The sequence below is a fragment of the Hyaloscypha bicolor genome (assembly GCF_002865645.1).
Source record: "Hyaloscypha bicolor E unplaced genomic scaffold K444scaffold_52, whole genome shotgun sequence".
Classification (NCBI taxonomy): Eukaryota; Fungi; Ascomycota; class Leotiomycetes; order Helotiales; family Hyaloscyphaceae; genus Hyaloscypha; species Hyaloscypha bicolor.
In genome coordinates this window covers 476,470-492,818 of record NW_020194554.1, presented here as the reverse complement: position 1 = coordinate 492,818, position 16,349 = coordinate 476,470, and the positions used below count along the sequence as shown (strand labels likewise).

At 52.7% G+C, this 16,349-nt stretch overlaps 5 protein-coding genes across 5 annotated transcripts; 2 read left to right on the top strand and 3 right to left on the bottom strand.

Annotated features, from left to right (window-relative positions):
* Positions 1 to 3,651: 3,651 nt before the first annotated feature.
* K444DRAFT_626929 (uncharacterized protein) lies at positions 3,652 to 7,785 on the bottom strand (the record flags this gene model as incomplete). Its single annotated transcript, XM_024882735.1, has 2 exons — positions 3,652 to 7,285; positions 7,337 to 7,785. The coding sequence occupies 2 exons, from the start codon at positions 7,783 to 7,785 to the stop codon at positions 3,652 to 3,654; spliced, it is 4,083 nt and encodes a 1,360-aa protein (XP_024740092.1).
* Positions 7,786 to 8,139: 354 nt separating this feature from the next.
* Positions 8,140 to 9,135, top strand: K444DRAFT_329579 (uncharacterized protein). Its single transcript, XM_024871945.1, has one exon. It carries the CDS (start codon positions 8,494 to 8,496, stop codon positions 9,028 to 9,030), a length of 537 nt encoding a protein of 178 aa, XP_024740091.1. The 5' UTR covers positions 8,140 to 8,493; the 3' UTR covers positions 9,031 to 9,135.
* Positions 9,136 to 10,711: 1,576 nt separating this feature from the next.
* K444DRAFT_329591 (uncharacterized protein) lies at positions 10,712 to 13,835 on the top strand. Its single transcript, XM_024871946.1, has 3 exons — positions 10,712 to 11,119; positions 11,190 to 13,433; positions 13,627 to 13,835. The coding sequence occupies exons 1-3, from the start codon at positions 10,945 to 10,947 to the stop codon at positions 13,638 to 13,640; spliced, it is 2,433 nt and encodes an 810-aa protein (XP_024740090.1). The 5' UTR covers positions 10,712 to 10,944; the 3' UTR covers positions 13,641 to 13,835.
* Positions 13,457 to 14,422, bottom strand: K444DRAFT_661241 (uncharacterized protein; the record flags this gene model as incomplete). Its single annotated transcript, XM_024886560.1, has 1 exon — positions 13,457 to 14,422. One exon carries the CDS (start codon positions 14,420 to 14,422, stop codon positions 13,637 to 13,639), a length of 786 nt encoding a protein of 261 aa, XP_024740089.1. The 3' UTR covers positions 13,457 to 13,636.
* Positions 14,423 to 14,553: 131 nt separating this feature from the next.
* On the bottom strand, positions 14,554 to 16,025 carry K444DRAFT_716109 (uncharacterized protein; the record flags this gene model as incomplete). Its single annotated transcript, XM_024888374.1, has 2 exons — positions 14,554 to 15,668; positions 15,903 to 16,025. 2 exons carry the CDS (start codon positions 16,023 to 16,025, stop codon positions 14,826 to 14,828), a joined length of 966 nt encoding a protein of 321 aa, XP_024740088.1. The 3' UTR covers positions 14,554 to 14,825.
* Between the last annotated feature and the right edge of the window lie 324 nt (positions 16,026 to 16,349).

Here is a 16,349-nt window from a genome sequence, read left to right as displayed (position 1 = left end):
AGTTCTTATTAATATAAACGGCCCTTAAACTCTACTTTTTATTATATTTATATAAATCTCTCTTAAAAACCCTTATAAGATTTATATTTTATACTTAGACTAAGGCTATATTATCCTTCCTGGCATCCACACATGCATTTCAACTACTCAGAATTAACGCCAATTCCGAGACCGCTCTACCCTTCTACTAGCGCAGCTTGCCGTCGAAATAAGGCTGCCTCGTATTGCCTGCGTGGCTCTCTTGCTAAACCTATCTATGAGTCTTCCCTTGACCCAGGCTTGCCGCTACATGAATCCCACAATAGCCAACAGTTGTACCAGTAACTGTAAACCTTTCCGTCAAAGCAACACTGCCCCCTCGATCAGGGTTGTACGTGTGTGGAATTTCGGAGAAGTCATCTCGAGGACCATTGTACGAGTCTGGGTCCGACTTATAAAGGCGGTGGCGATTCCTTGCGCGGTCGACGGGTTCAGGTATTTGCCCTAATGGGGTGGCTGTGGAAGACATGTTATATTACAGTAGTAGATTGTTTTTCTTGCAGTGGGCCGCGAATAGCAGGGTTGATCCAGTAGATGATCAGAGCCTGTACTAAACAGGCTTTCCTCTCAATCTCCTCGAACATTCCAAGACCAATCTGTATCCTGCGATTCTGGCTGCTTGATCTGTTGCGGTTGGGGCGTGTCCTGCTTGACCTCCGTACTCGCACTCGTGCCTTCGGCTGTGCCTTGAGCGAAGGCTTTAAATGAATCTGAGAAGTAGTGAACTTTCTCAAAAGCCCCTAGTCAACCTTAAATATAAAAAGCAGCAAATGCAAAGAGAGTCGAGAAGGATCTCCTCGTCGAGCAAGCACCTACTCCCCACACTTGATGGGTTGTCCCCCCTCTCAATTATGTCCTTCTTCTTTATACTGAAGAGCTACTCGACACGTTCAATTTCGTCTCTTTATAAAGCCACAACATGGGAAGGTTAACTCTTAGGTATTGATACACCCCCCTTATCTCCTTCGTTCTCTACATCAGAGTTTATGGTATACTACCACCCCGTTTCAGAATTGGTGGCATTCCTCGACTTCTCCTACATTAAGCTATGCAAACCTGTGACGTGTTACGAGTGTTTATGCTTAAATTTGGAAGATGTGTTTGTTCAGTGCAACAAGGAGTAGAAGAAGATAGCGGAGAAGTGTGATAAACATGTAGGAATAGTAACAACAAGTATATCAATAACAACACTCTCCATACCCTATAAAGTTTGAACACGAACTTGTGCCAATCTCTAAACCAACATCTGTCCAACTTGAAGTAGAAATAAATATTCAATGCTTGAACCAGCCATCCGAGAATATCCCCACACCCCACCTGTTGATTACCAGCGACTGCGACCATACTCCAGTAACAAGCATTCGAGTTGAAGTTTGTCTGTATGAAATATCCTCTTGCCCTGACTAACGGAGCTTATTTTGTACCCGACAGACATTCATCGTACCCTCAGATCATCAGGAGCCAAAGGAAGGAGCTAGCGCTAAGGGATATGGGCAATATATTCCTCGTCAGCATCTCGCATTCTCACTCCAACGAGGAGCTTCCATAAGAGATCCCTGAAAACCGGTAGTGTGGCGTTCGTATGAATTCTTCTCTATATTGTGTATTGGAAAAGAGGTTAGATTCCATCATAAATAGAGCTTGTAGGTTTACTTGACGCGAGAAGAGAATTTGAAGAGATGGAGGAGTTGAGATAAGATGAAAAGTTGAAAATAAAGCAAGATCTTGATAATAACAAAGCAAATGCAGAAGAACAGAAGTTCTTCCACAAGAAGAACACGCCGATTCCCCGTAAACCAGCAAGATTTCGGAAAACTGGAAAGTAGCAAAGTCACTCAGCGCTGCACGAATAAAAACTTCCTCTCTTGATGAGAAACTAGCACCCCCGCACACTCCCTGTGAGTGAGGCACATTTGAAAGCTCGAACTTTGCTGCTTGGCAACTCTTCACTAAAGTCCTTCTTATATACCCACCCTTCAAACACTCCCGACCCTTCCATATTCCAAGATCATCCAACTCGCAGCCAGTCTTCCTTCCCATTTCCCAACTCAGCCTGCCTAGAGTTTAGGCGAGGCTAAGCTTGGCCAGCTACCGGGCTAGGAGTAGGAAGGCTAGCGTCTTGAAACCTTAGGAGAGGCTTTAGAGGAGCCGGCTATTATCTTGGCCAGGTGTAGAAAGCCAGCAAGGCTCGCTACTTTAAGAAAAAAATTCTCTCGGGGCCTCCGCCCCCAAGACGCTGCCCCACTCTGATTTCCACATGTCTCACACCTACGTAATACATACCCCTATTAAAAGCCCTCTCCCGACCCTATCCTGACTCGAATTGAGGCTGGGCAGATTAGAGCCCGAGTCAAGCTTAGGAGGGAGACGAGAAAGTGGGGCTGAAAAATCTCGGGATCTCGCGGCCCAGCACGTTGGAATATCCGCATCCTCCTTTCTTTGAGAGATACGCAAACCTCCACCTTCTCACAGTGGGCTGCGCCGCTAGTATAACACAAACTATCAAAGAGGGAACCAGCGGTTGATTCGAATGATAACTAACGGGTCCTCTTCTCCGTACCTCGAGACCACTTACCAACCACCCTTTCCCTTCGAGCGGCGGAAGAAAAACCATTTCTTGAATTTCGCTTAGAGCTTATCATCTTATGTATTGCATTAATATGTGCCGGAGTTTAGAAAGTGAAATATACCAAAGATCTGGCAATGAAACATGGCTACTTGATGATAACAAGAGTAAAGACAAGAGAAATCAAATTCTCTCTCTTTGAACAAGGAGGGGGGGATATTGATAGCAGAGAACTCTGCGGTGAGGAGAAGGACTTCCACGGGGATATCTACACGGAATCATTTCACCTCCTACTCTCGCAACTACACGAGAACAAAAATGAAAGAGAAAGAGCAGCAGCAGTATCGCGCACTCGAGCGTGGCCGACCACTTGCCGACCCGGATTGGTGCACCGCACGGAGAAGGTTTCCGCTGTAGCGCACACGGTTTTGGCACGAACAGGGCGTTTAAACTTTACACTCTTTGCATTGCAAGGAGCCCCCACCTATTGATACCTCTGCACACCATCACCTCGCAAGCCAAGTTAAGAAAGATAAGGAAGTGGATGTGCGAAATATCTCTGTATTAACCTCCTCAATTCCCAAAAAAGATTAGTTTGTTGTCGTCTTTGGTATCATAATCTGGTCTATATACAAATCCTCCACAATTCTACCCGAAAGGAACCAGATGAAAAAAACAACATATTTTCGCAAATGATCATAGGTATTAAGGACTAGACGGCCGTGGCCCAATATTTAGCTTCAGATCCCATGTATTTCCCTCAAACACCCAAGAAAAAAAACACGGAGCAAGAAAAACTCTTGCCTCTCGTTGAGGCTATGTAATGCGATGTAAATGACGCAAAAAACAAAACAAAAAAACAAACCGATGAAATGCTGGGAAAACGCTGGAAACGCCTGAATGCTGGACGATTGACATCGCTTTGGAAATGAAAGGGTCGAGACCGTCGCTACGGGCATTGTGGATGCCCACGAATGAAGAAAATGCTGATAGATATGCCGCTCATTCGTTTCGTTTCCATTTCCTGGCAATTTCCTCCCGCTCTTTCAACCCTGAACCCTCACATTCCCCATGATATTATTCCGCATCGCGTACCGATCCAGCACAAGCTGCTCCTGCTGCTCCTGGTGGGCTTGGGCATAGTATTCGTCCTCCTGCTGTTGCTGCGAGAGAGGCGATGCCGGGTACGTGTGAGCCGTCCCGTAAGTGTGGATGTACTCCTGCGCATGCAACGGCATCGGCCCACTAATCCTCTCCTTCTTCAACTTCTTCTCCTTATCCCCGCCAAAAATGTGGACGTACGCATCCCACCTCGATTTCCGATGCTCCTTCCCTCTGTCCTGCTCCAAGCGCTTGAGTTCCTCCTGCCGCGCACGCTCCCGCTCCCTCAGCGCTCTCTGCTCCGACTTCGAAGGCTGTACACTCCTCGGCCTCCGCTTCGCCAGCTCTTCTATCTGCAGATCGCGCAGCGTAAGCGTCTCCTCGCTCTTCCTCCCCTTCACCTTCCGTCGAATGATTTCTCTCTGGCCGCCCATATCGCCAGCGCCGCTTAGATACGCATCGAAAACAACTTTCGGGACCTCTGGTATCTGGCTCTCCGCAATGCTCCCCGCACCAATGTTTTCCTTCGAGGTCGAGCGACGAGCTTGCAGTGGCAAAGTAGGTGATTGAAGAGTGAGACGAGGCATCTCGTCCCGCTCGCTCACTGCATCGAGACCAGGACCGCTAGATCGCGGTCTAATCTGCAAGTGCAAGCTCTCCTTGCTCTTTCTCAGCTTCTTCTTCATGCCAAGATCGTTGTAGGTAGTGCGAGGGATCTCGTCCCGATCTCTCACACTAATCACCATGCTATCGCGACTCTTGCCCCACCCTTTCGAAGAAGATGGCCGCGAGTTCGGGGCCGACTCGGTTGGGAGAGGAAGGCCAACGGTCGACGAGCGTTTCTTCTCGTGACGCTTTTTGAAGTCGTCGATGTCTACAATTTCATAGGTGTCTGGCCGGCGAGCGGTCTCGAAGGAGACGGTGGTCGTCGACATGAGTGAGGCCGTGCTCTTTCTTCTGTTGGTCCATGCCAAGGCATCTTGTTGCTGGGATAGAGGGGATGACCGTATGGATGGAGAAGGGATAGGCGGCGGTGGTGGAAGGCGAGCGGGCTGGGATTGCGGTGGAGGGACTGGCTTGCGGGTTACGGATTGGACGCGGTTGGGCATTGAGATTGGCGGTGGGGATTTGGACGATTTTCGCTTTTCGACCCCATCTGGGTTTAGGAGAGATGGCTGAGCAGGGAGATTCGTGTATGAGCGACGCATTGCACCGTTCTGCACCAGAGAAGAGACGTCCCTCAAATTGGTGCGCGAGCTGTTTGCTGTTGAAGTTCCGGAGCCAGAGTTTGCAATTGAATCGTAGGATTTCCTTGGTCTGATGACAGTTGAAGCCTCAGGTGCAGTGGAAACCTTTCGTTGTTTGGACACGGCGAAACGTGCAGCGGCGTCGGCTTCGAATTGTGCGGTCATGGACTTTGCGCGCTGGTCTACAATACTTGGTCGGGCGCCGTCGTCGGCATCGCGGCTAAGAGGAGAGGTCACGGTTTCCAATGAACTGACATGGGATTCGAAGTCCTCGACCTGGCGAGGAACTCGTCCTGGAGGAATATTTTGGAGGGATTTTCTGGCCCAATTTGCCAATTGGCTTGGGGACGGACCTCGTCCTCGGGGCACGGGCTGGACTGACTCTCCTTGCTGCTCAGTTTTGGGCGGAGATCGAGCTGGTCCTTGATAGGTGTTTCGCCTGTTCTTATCGGGCCTGGATTGCTGGCCTGGCTCCTGCATAATCGTTGGCATGGGAGGAACGGGTGGTCGTGCAAAATTTGTTTCGTCGCTGGTTTCTACGCTGCCGACCGAGAAAATCGTGCCCATTGACATGCGCCTCGACACAAAATTACCCTCAATCGTATTCGGGAAGGACTGCACCGGGAATGCCTCCTCACGTTCTTCGAGTCTACGACGAGCTTCCACGGTGGGGGGTGGGATTTTGTATGCCTCGCTCGGAGACCGGATTGCTTGGACCGTGAAAACTTGTCCCGTCTCAACACGGTGTTGCGACTCGCGCTTGGTTAGCTTTTGACGCCAGCGCGAAGACGACCCAGGTGATGCGGATGCGTCAGAAGTTGCGGGGCTTTCTTCTCGTACAGAAGTACCTGGAACTGGTGGTGTGATTTCTTGGGGTCTATTTTCGGAGCGGGTTGCGGCAGCATAAGCCTGGGGCGCAGCCGAGTAAGCTTGATCAGCCCTCGCTTGCGGCACAGGAGGAGGCTGAACCTTCCTTGGTGTGCTCTCGAAGGATTGTTTCTCCACCGGAGCAGGAGGAACTTGTCGAAATGGTGGAGGAGGCTGGCACGATGGCTGCTCGGGGATTTCTTCAGCGGGAAGGGCCGGTTGGGGCTCCCTGGATCTGAGGGTGGCTTCCGATTCTACCGAGTCAGTGCTCGAAGCGACGCGAGACGCTGGCTCTTTGTAAACCTTGTGACTTGGTTCCTTGGTGGGAGAAGAATCTTTTCTGAAGGACCTGAGGGATACATTGGAGCTGTATCCGCTGTCTGCTTTCGCGAGACCTTTTGATGCCGATTCTTGAGGTTCTTTGCCCGCTTCTAGTGTCGGCGAAGGTTCTCCCCCAACATATCCGGAATCAAACGATCTTGGCAGATGAGATCCGTGATCTGCAGGCGGCGCAGGCGGCGCAGACGGGTTCGGAGTGCCCGGTTCAGGTTCGAAAAGCTCGTCTTCCAATGCCGTATGCTTACTCGTAACTTGGAATTGCGGCGAAACTGGAGGGGAGTTGTCGAATGAGAACGGACTGAGAGTGCTGTCATGCGTGTAATCGTCCGCCGGTTCTTGAGCCTTCGTTGGGACCTCCTTTCTCTTGAAATGTTTCTTTTGTTCCTCGAAATCGTGCATTGAAAATGGCGGGCCATTTGGCACTTGTCTATAAATTGCCAATTGCTCAAATTGAGATTGAGACGTTCGAAGAGGCGATTCCGATTGGACCGTCCAAGGGGATTTGGTAGCTTCTGCTGGAACGGATATGGTGTTGCTTCGCTGGCTGAGACCATGGCGATGCCCCATTGCTGGGCCTTTCTTGGCTTCGGAATCGTCCTCTTCCGCACCCAGGCTATTGGCTCTTTTGTGAGAACTCGGTGCCGGGCTTGCTGCTCCATTAGTGATCCTCAATGTCCCATTGAATCCACCTAGATGCCCATAATTCTGATCGGTGGGTGTTTCCGCTCGTGGACCCTCGTTCATAAATGCCGGCTTTGGGCCCAGCATTGCGAGATCTGAGAGTGGGGAAGATGTTGGTTTCGATGGATTGTAGTGATAGTTCTCCATGTCGTTCAAAGAATCTGATCGTGGAGGATGAGACTGGGGTGGATCAGGCTCCACGTAGCTCGCCCTTGTTGCAACTCCATGGGCTAGGAGTGACTTCCTCCTGATGGGCGCGTACATGGCAGTGTCCGAGTTTGACCTTGTAGTGAGTGCCTGTCCAATTGGATTGTTGTCTTCTTCCAGTATAGATTGTCTCCTCGGTACCTCCGATTGTGGTGAAGGCACTTCAGCAACGAGTGAAAGTCTGGTCTGGTGGTTCGAGCTTTGGATCGAATTTCGATTTCGAATTTGGGGACGGCTCCTGGGATATGTCATTAGCATCTGCCTTGAGTTCCCGAGTGGACATACCTACATGTCTACAGGTGATTCATTAGGCTCCTCTCCGCCGATTTTGAACATCACCGGACTGCCTCTTTCTTTGAGACTCGATCCTCTCGACCGTCTGGGAAGTGGTGGCTGATCAAGTGGGCTTGGTTCAGGGGAGTTTGGCTCGAGACCGGTTGTCAGGTGTAGTTTTGGCTTGTCCTGCGAGCTTTTGGACCTGAAAAGGCTCATTCGCTTTCGCTGAACTGGCTGGTCATCTCTCCACCTGTCTGCAGCCTCGCCTGCAAACCCTTCAATCGGAGTGAAATTGTACGGAGTATGTGAAATAGATGCAGTCGAGACTGAATTCTGGCGAGTCGTCGGATTTGAGTGGTTCGAGTTCAGGCTCAGGAGATTCGAAATTGCGCCGTTCGTTTTCGGCTTCGACAGTTTATTTTGGGGCCGCCTGCCTAAAGGGGCCGACTGTTCATTACCCATAACGACAGTGATGCAATGAAATAACAATACAATGCTAGATGTTCACTCCTTCCATGGTCGACCCCGAGATCCAAAGCTTGAGGCGTCTAAAAATTAAAGGAGTCGATGAGGAGGTACCGTGGAAGGGAAGGAGGATGGTGAGTGACAAGAAGATACGGGCAATGCCTAATCTGATGATGAGACGACGGGAGCTCGGCCTGCAATGCGCTGGGATATTGAGCAAGGTTTAGCAGCGCATCCACCTGATATTGAGTGGGTCCTCCTTGGCGCGGCAGGGAGCGCGGAGTTTGATTGAAAAAACAAGGATCAATTTGGAAATGCTGTGGCCTCAAAGCGCGATGTTTCAGAGGAGGAGCTTGAACTCGCCCCGTACCGAATCGCTTGCCCCCAACACAGCCAGGCTGACGAAGCCTGCAGCGGATCAATAAAGCTGGGGGGGAGGAGGTTGGGTTGGGAGAGAGTGGAGGAAATGGAGGAATGGAGGAGGATGTACGGAGCACAGGAAGTGAGAAGAGTGAGCTGAGATAAGAGGTGGCCGGGCTCTTGTCAAGGTTCTTGTACAATTTATGATTCAGACAGCCTGCAGCTGCGGGAGTACGAAGTGTAGTTTAGTCACCGCTGTTGCGGGAGCTGGTGGAGTGTTGGGGAGCTGCTCCCCTCCGTTCTGCCTTGGGCCCAGTCGGTTGGCCAGGGGCCCAGGGGCTGCCAATGGGGGGCCCATCTGGGGGGGGGGGGTTCAACATGGCTCTGCGTCCACGACTCCAGCAGCTGGAACCAAGACACCCAGGACAGGCTGGACACCCAAGACACCCAAGACACCCCAAGACACACCCAAGACTCTCTTTTCCACCAGCGGCCACTCGGCGGCGAAGCTTTTTTCGCGTGGGTGCTGTGATTCCGAGCGATCACCTGCAAGCCGTCGCATCAATTTCGAGAAAACCTAGTCTCTTCCTGGTCGATCCAACCCAGAAGCGGGCGGGTGTGGCGGTGCCTGTTCTTGTTCCAGCCACACTCGTGACGAGGCAGCCAATTGTAAGCAGGAGGCGATCGGGGATCAGCTCCTGGAAGCGGGATGGGCTGGGAAGTGGGGGGCGTTTTTTTTTAGATTGCGTGGCTGCATCGGGTATGGTTCAGGCTGAGGCTGGGAGAAAGAGCCGCCAGAGAGGAGCCAGGGCTGCCATGCCCACGCGGGTGGTGAGGTGTGACCGTGTGCGACCAGGGAGGGCAGATAAGACAGGCCGATGATCCGGATCTGTCAATAAAATAATAATGATAATAATAATAATACTTGACTGTAAGGAGAGTAACAAGAACAACACGACTAGTCCGAGACGAGAAACACGGTACATGATGCCCTCGTTAGAGAGGACGTGTATGAAGTGCTGCCCTGGAGCTGGAACATCATGAGAGGTGTGTACTGTTATTGTTTATTGCATGATGCGTCCGAGAACGCATCAGCGAAGCAGTGGGAAATCAGGATTCCGGCAGGCATCGAGCGAGCATTGGCGATGGCTTGCGCGGTTGGCTGTGATTTGCCTGCGCCCAAGTGCCGCTTCCGTGGCTCGTGTTTCGCAAGATAGGAGTGTGGGACACAGGCGAGAGAGCAGAAACACCAAGATTAGGATCATCCAAGCCGGCGGGGCGCATCTATAAATGATCGGGAGGAAGGAGTGTGGATGCACATCTGGAGATCGATGTGCCGTTGCGTTTGTGGCAGGAAGAGGAACGTCGGAGGCTGGAGGCTGGAGGCTGTAGGCTGGAAGCCGGAAGCCGGAAGCGGAGGGAGGCTCCTCGGATGCGGTCACGTGATTGAGACGAAGGGTCCGTCCCGTCGGCGCCCGGTCGACAAGGTACCCGCCCAACACTTCGTATTCAGCATTCAGCTTCACTTGGAGGCTCTTCCTGGCCTCTCGTTCTCCCCTCCTCCCTCCCTCCCTCCCTCGTCTTCGCCTCCCTGCCTCCTCTCCACTCTCCACTCTCCACTCCCCCCTCCCCCCTCCCTTTTGATGATGATGTCTCTCAGATAAGATTGGCCCGGTGGCTGGACCATGACGCCTCTCCTCTCGACGACACATCACTTGTGCTTCCCCAACTGCAGTACATCACAGCCTTCACAGGTGCCGCGCTCCAGCCTGCTTTTTCCTGACGCACGCCCCGGCGGGCTTCCCACCATCGCCAGATACCCCACCACAAACAAGCTGGCCAGAACAACGGCTTGCATCTCTGCAGAAGCCCCTCGGATGTTCCCATGCGCTTGCCGGCGTCGTGTCATGCAGCGAGCAGCACGCAGCGCAGCACGCAGCGCAGCACGCAGCGCAGCAGCAAGCAGCAGCAAGCAGCGGCAGCTCTTGCCAGCCCGGATGCGCTCTCCGGAACGTGCCGATTCATTCCTCGCCGTCACCGTCACTCCTCCACGAGCCGATTTGTGTTATCTCTGGCCGCGCGACTGGCCGCGAATCATAGATAGATCAGCAAGGTTTGACCGGGATGCGCTTCACGCAGAAATCATTGATTACTGTAAGTAACGGGGTGATAGGTGCGTCGGTGCAGCCGTGCAGCCGTGCAACCGTGTGTCGGCAAAAGCGGGGTCGGTACTTGGTGGAGGGACGCGCACACGGCGAAGGATAGAAGATGGAGAGCAGAGAAGATGCGACGGCGAGCATCAGAGCGTGGGATGTCAGAGAGGGAGGCATGGATCCACTAGAACAGCGGCAGAAGCACGCCAGCCAGCCTGCTTGATGGGATCGCTGGAGCCAAGGCGAAGGGAAGGCAACGCAAGGCAGGGCAGGGCAGGGCAAGGCAAGCAAGGCAAGCAAGGGCAGGCAAGGAAGGGCAGGCAAGGGAATAAACTTTGCGGTACTGTACTATGCGCTGGTACTTACGGAGTACATTCCTCGATCGCTAAAGTCGGGGTCTCGCGTCTCCACCTTTTCCTTCTGGCAGCTGGCAGCCACCAGCCACCAGCCAGGCCGCCAATCACACCTCACTGCCCTCGATGCATGGTCAAACTGCCTCCATGCCACTTGCTCCGAGATTCTGCGAAAAGAATGTCGATTTTACAGTATGCCCACAACCCATCGCCAGTGTCACTCCAGAGGCGCCGCATCTACACTCTCCGTCGGCGCGGGGGTCGATGTGTCCGTATAAGAAGCGGTCACGATGGAGACTATATCAATCCCATCTCCATCCGCATTCCTCTCTTCGCCAGTCTTGAACCCCGCTCCGGAACCGCCGCCCCCTCCAAAGCGCAAGCCCTCGACCACGGCCAAGCCTGCGAATATAACGAAGAAGCAGGATGGGATATCAAAGCCCAAGCAATCCAAAAGTCGCAATGGTACGTTGTGCCTACAATAACTCGTCTTATCTTGGCAGCGATAAGGACTGATGGGGTACCTGCCGGATAGGATGTATAACGTGCAAGGCGAAACGATTGAAGTGCGACGAAACGAAACCATCATGTCAACAATGTCACAAGAGGAGTGTGACATGTGGGGGATACAAGAAGGATTTCAAATGGAGGCCGTTCGAGGAGACGACGTTCTCAAATAAACTTGCCCCAACCAGGCAAAAACGAAGCACGGTTCCAAGCAGCCAAGGGGAACCTCTGCTAATTTTTGCAGATTCTATAGCTCTGAATAAACCACCAGATCCGCCTGTTGCAAGTCCTTCTGACGCCTCCTTTTCGCCAACGTCCGCCAAAGCGGAAGATATCTCGATGCAGGAATCGTGCTTCCACGCTGCAGCCCCATCTCCCCCGACTTTTCCTACGAATACTTTCTCAGGTCTCCACTTTGACCACCCTCCAATGTTCGATATGAGCACGCCCCCATATACGCGAGAGTTATCAAGACCTCGATTTGAACCGGATTCCGTCACAAGAAGCTTGAGTAGCTTGTTCGAGGACACACATCATGTCCCGCCAAATACTGCAACACGGCCGAGTTTCTCTGGGCAGTCTCCAAGGTTGATAGACCTCTTATTACCAGGATCAGAGCTCAATGCAAGGCCTGGGACGGTAACAATACCGCCGTTGAGTACTCCAACTCCGGAAATGAAATTGTCCCCTGTGATGGATCACTCATATCTTCCAAGTATGGAGGTAACACGAGACACGAATTTAGAGGATGATATTGAGGAGATTATCAGGGAACCACAGATGACTGCTACCGATTTATGGGAAAGAGGGCCGTTGTTACGGATGTCCAGGTCTTCGACCGCTTCGCTGATGGCGATGAGAGACGATCCTTTCAATAAGATATATCGCCAGCCAGAGGTTCAAGCAGGAAGTCCGGAAATGCTGATGTTACGGTTCGACAAGCAGACTTGTGGAATTCTGTCAGTGAAAGACGGACCGACTGAGAATCCATGGAGGACGTTGGTGTGGCCACTTGCGAGGGATTCTCCTGCATTGTATCATGCGATTGCCTCGATGACCGCATTTCACACTTCCAAGGAGAAGCCTGCTCTCAGAGTTGATGGTATGGAGCATATGAGACGAAGTATTCGATCACTTGCTACTGGAATCGAGAAAATGCGGACAGACACAGCTCTTGCTACAACTCTGGTTCTTGCATTCTCTGAGTCCTGGGACCAACACATCTCCACCGGAATCGAGCATCTACGTGGAGCGAAGATTTTGGTCAACCAAGCTCTAGTTTCTCACAAGAAGAACAAACTCTCCGGCGATGACTTGACCCGTCTGAGATTTCTCTGCAACACCTGGGTCTACATGGACGTAATTGCACGCCTCACTTCCGTGGAAGAAGACGAATCCAACAGCTTCGACCAAATCCTCGCACCTTTCAACCTCCCAAACAGCACCACCGAAATTGACCCCCTCATGGGCTGCGCTTCCACGCTCTTCCCCCTCATCGGCAAAGTCGCCAATCTCTGCCACAAAGTACGCAAAGCACCCACAAACTCGATTGCTATCATCTCCCAAGCCATGGACTTGAAAGAAGCAATCGTCCAATGGTCACCACCACACTGCGCAACAATTGAACGGCCGGAGGATCCAACTAGTGAGATTCAGCATGCGTTACAGACGGCGGAAGCATACCGCTACGCAACACTCCTCTACCTGCACCAAGCCGTCCCCGAGATACCATCCTGGTCCGCCGCCCAACTAGCGAAGAAAGTCCTTGTTTACCTAGCCACCGTGCCACTTTCCTCTCGTCTAGTGATCGTGCAGATCTACCCCCTTCTAGCGGCAGGCTGCGAAGCCACAGAGAAAGAAGACAGACAATGGGTCGAAGAGCGCTGGCAAGCAATGGCGTCGCGGATGTGGATCGGCAACATCGACCGCTGCTACGAAGTGATGCAAGAAGTGTGGTCTCGCCGCGACGTCGCCGCGGCTTCCAAAGCCGCCGCAGAGAAAGCGAAGCAGAGACTGGGGATGGTGCATTCGGAGAGTAGCAAGCGGAAGTTCGAGTCCGAGATGGCTATGGATGAGGGATTTAGTTTTGAAGAGATGTTGACAGGGAAGAGGCAGCGAATGAGCTTTTTGCAAGGAGGGCAGGGAGGGGGCTTTGAGAGACCGGTGGAGAGAAAGAGGGTCCATGAGCCGGATGAGGTGGATGGCGACGAGGAGTTGGGGGTTAGGGGACGCTTGCACTGGGTTAGTGTTATGAAAGAGTGGGAGTGGGAAAGTAAGCCATTTCAACATCTTCCCCTTTTCTCTATAAATATGCGTCCATTTTCATTTCATTTCTCATTTCTCATATTACCTGCCTGGTATATTCGGTCAATCTATCCATCCGTCCTTCCATCCCATATAAACACCCCCCAAAAAGATCAAATCAAAGACAAATACAAGAAGATCCCACTGACTAACTCCAACAGTCCTCCTCGGCTAAGCCCTCAACCTCTCCAAACTCGTCACCTTCCTCAACCACACCTTCGCGGCCTTGACTCCACCTCCACTCGTCCTCGGCCTCTCCCTCTCCACCGAGCTCCTCTCAACCCGATGCATCCTCGTCGGCGGCATCCGCATCCCCCCATTAAACTGCACCTGCGGCGCATATCCATATCCATACCCATATCCCACCCCACCTCCCATCCCGATCCCAAGTCCTGCTGGGAAATGATTGGTATCACTAGCAGGCGGTCCAAACCGGCCCCGCCACGGATCCCCGCTCAAGCTCCTGCCCGCCATGCGCCGCCGCTCCTCTTCCGCCGCGAGCCAGGCGCGCATCATGGACCGCTCGCGCTCGATCCGTTGCGCTTCCGCTTGTCTGGCATGATTGATGAATGCTTCGAATGTGCTGAGCCGATTCGGCGCATCGGGCAACCGGCCGAGTGGATCCGCTAACGTGTCCAGCGAGCTCTGGCTCGTGTTCGGGAGGAGGGTATGCGGATGTTGCTGTTGCGGTTGCGGTTGCTGGGGATCTGGTTGGGACGCCGCGACCTGCGGGGATACAGGCGAGGGTTGGTGTGTAGGCGGCGCGGGGAAACTCAAGAGTAGGCTCGTAGGGAGGATCTCGTTTTGCAGTGGGTGCAGAGTGGTGGCGTTCGAGAGGGTCGAGATGCGGTTTATGTTTGTGTTTGGGTTTGTGCGGGGGGTTGTGGGTGGGAGAGTTACAGGTCCGGCGCGGCTGGCGCGCGGTTTGCGGCGGAAGAGGTGGAATCTGGAGAACATCGTTCTCGCCCTTCTCTCTTGTGCTGATTCCTGGGTGGGCTGGATGGGGCTTTATATTGGGTGGCTGGTTGGCCTGGAGCGGGTGAGGAGATTTATTAGCGTGGTGTTTTTGGCGTCCTACGTTTCTTGGTTCTGGAGGCTCGGTTTCGTTTCTCCCGACTGGGCTTTAGTGATGGCTTTGGTGTCTGTTGATCTGAGGGATGATATGGGATAGATTGCAATGAATGACCAGCATCCGATACTGCAGTGTGTTTCTCAGATGTCGATTCAATATAGCTTAGGATCAATGGACAGAGGCTGAAAGAAGGCTTCTCGAGAGCTTGCGTTTGGTGGCGTGAGGCTTGACCTGCGGCGATAGATGGTGGGATGAAGCGTGCTATATCTCCTCCTTCTTCCCCTCACCTCACCTCAACGCAGTATCCGAGTGAAAGGGATAAGATAACAGCTCGCTCGCAACTGTCTGAGCAATGACCCCGTCTCGTTGATCCCCCTCTCTCACAGACAATATTTTTGCTTTTGCGATCCACCGAACTTGGGGACCAAGCGCGCGGTGTGCGGGGAGACCCTGTTCAGCGGCCGCACAACCCCGATGAGTGGGAGGCTCTCCTCGCTTCCTCCTTGCACCGCGAGTCGGCTTGAGCAGCGGTACCTGGCTCGTAGCGGAGGGGCGCGATGGTGCTCTGACGTTCTCCTCCCCTGGATTGGGCCTTCGCGATTGGTGGTTGAGCAGGGAGCGGAGGGAGCGGAGGCAAGGCAAGGCAGGGCAAAGCAGGGCAATGCAGGGGAGTTCGGCTCCTGCCTGCCAAGCTGTCCAGCTTCGGATCTGAGCACCCGACAGACAGTGCGTATCCCCCCTTCCCTCTTCTCGCCTCTCCAATTCGTCCAAAGTTGCAAAAGAGAACTTCGGGGCCCGAGAGTCGTGTCCCTGGAGCAAGCTCGGCTGTGAGGTTGCTGATGGACAGGGGGAAAAGGCGGGGAAATTTGTTTTAGCGAGTTCGGGGAGGATTGATGGTCTGGGATGGCCAATGAGGGGGCGGCCGCACGTTTGTTTCACGTTTTCATCTGCGGCGAGGGGAGGGGAGGAGAAATAGAGTGCTCGGGCCGTTCCTGCTTGCGGTGTTGGAGAAGGAAGATTATTGGGAGGGATTGGATGAAGTGAAGGGTGCTTGGACCGTCGGTTCGTGGGTCGTGGGATGGAGGGGATTGGATTGGTGGGAGGGGGTATCGATCGGGATGTGGCGGGTACCTTAATGATGCAGAGGATTGTGCGGAGAGTGTTGGGAATAGAGCAGGTTTATGTGCGAGTTGGGGTTTAGTTAACAAAATAACTGAGAAAAGGAAGTTTTGGTAGTGGGGTTGGATGGGGAAGGCATGTGACATCGATAGGGCAGCTTGGCAATGGAGGGGTGGGATGGGGACGGTAAACCCTATGGTACTAGAAATATATTTCTTTTGGCAGCTGAGTGGGATGTGGGAAAACCTTTCCAATCATCATCATCTTCGACACATAGCTTCGGCATTCAGTCAAAGAGTGTGTTCTCGCCTTTGCAGCGCTTGTTACCAGCGACAATCCAGAATCATGAACAAAAATGTCAAAACACATGGTGGGTGTAAGGAGAAAAGAAGGGATGCGATGATCGGCATCCGTGCCGCTGTCACACAGCTGTCAGAAGCAAGCAGTCAACTCTTGCATGCAAATGCCGTCAAAGCGCAAGCTATTCAGCAGTCCCTGGCAGTTGGCGGTATGCGGTGGCGTTTGGGGACAAGATACCTAGCGATAACTTCAAGATAAGAGGGGTGCTCTGACATAACATCTTCCAATCTTCATGCGCTGGGATGGGGATTAAGCTTGAATTTTCTTGTTCTTGATTATGAGAGGTCACGATTGCGTTAAGATTAAGTTCAGGGGGAAGGGCAAGAGAGGGGC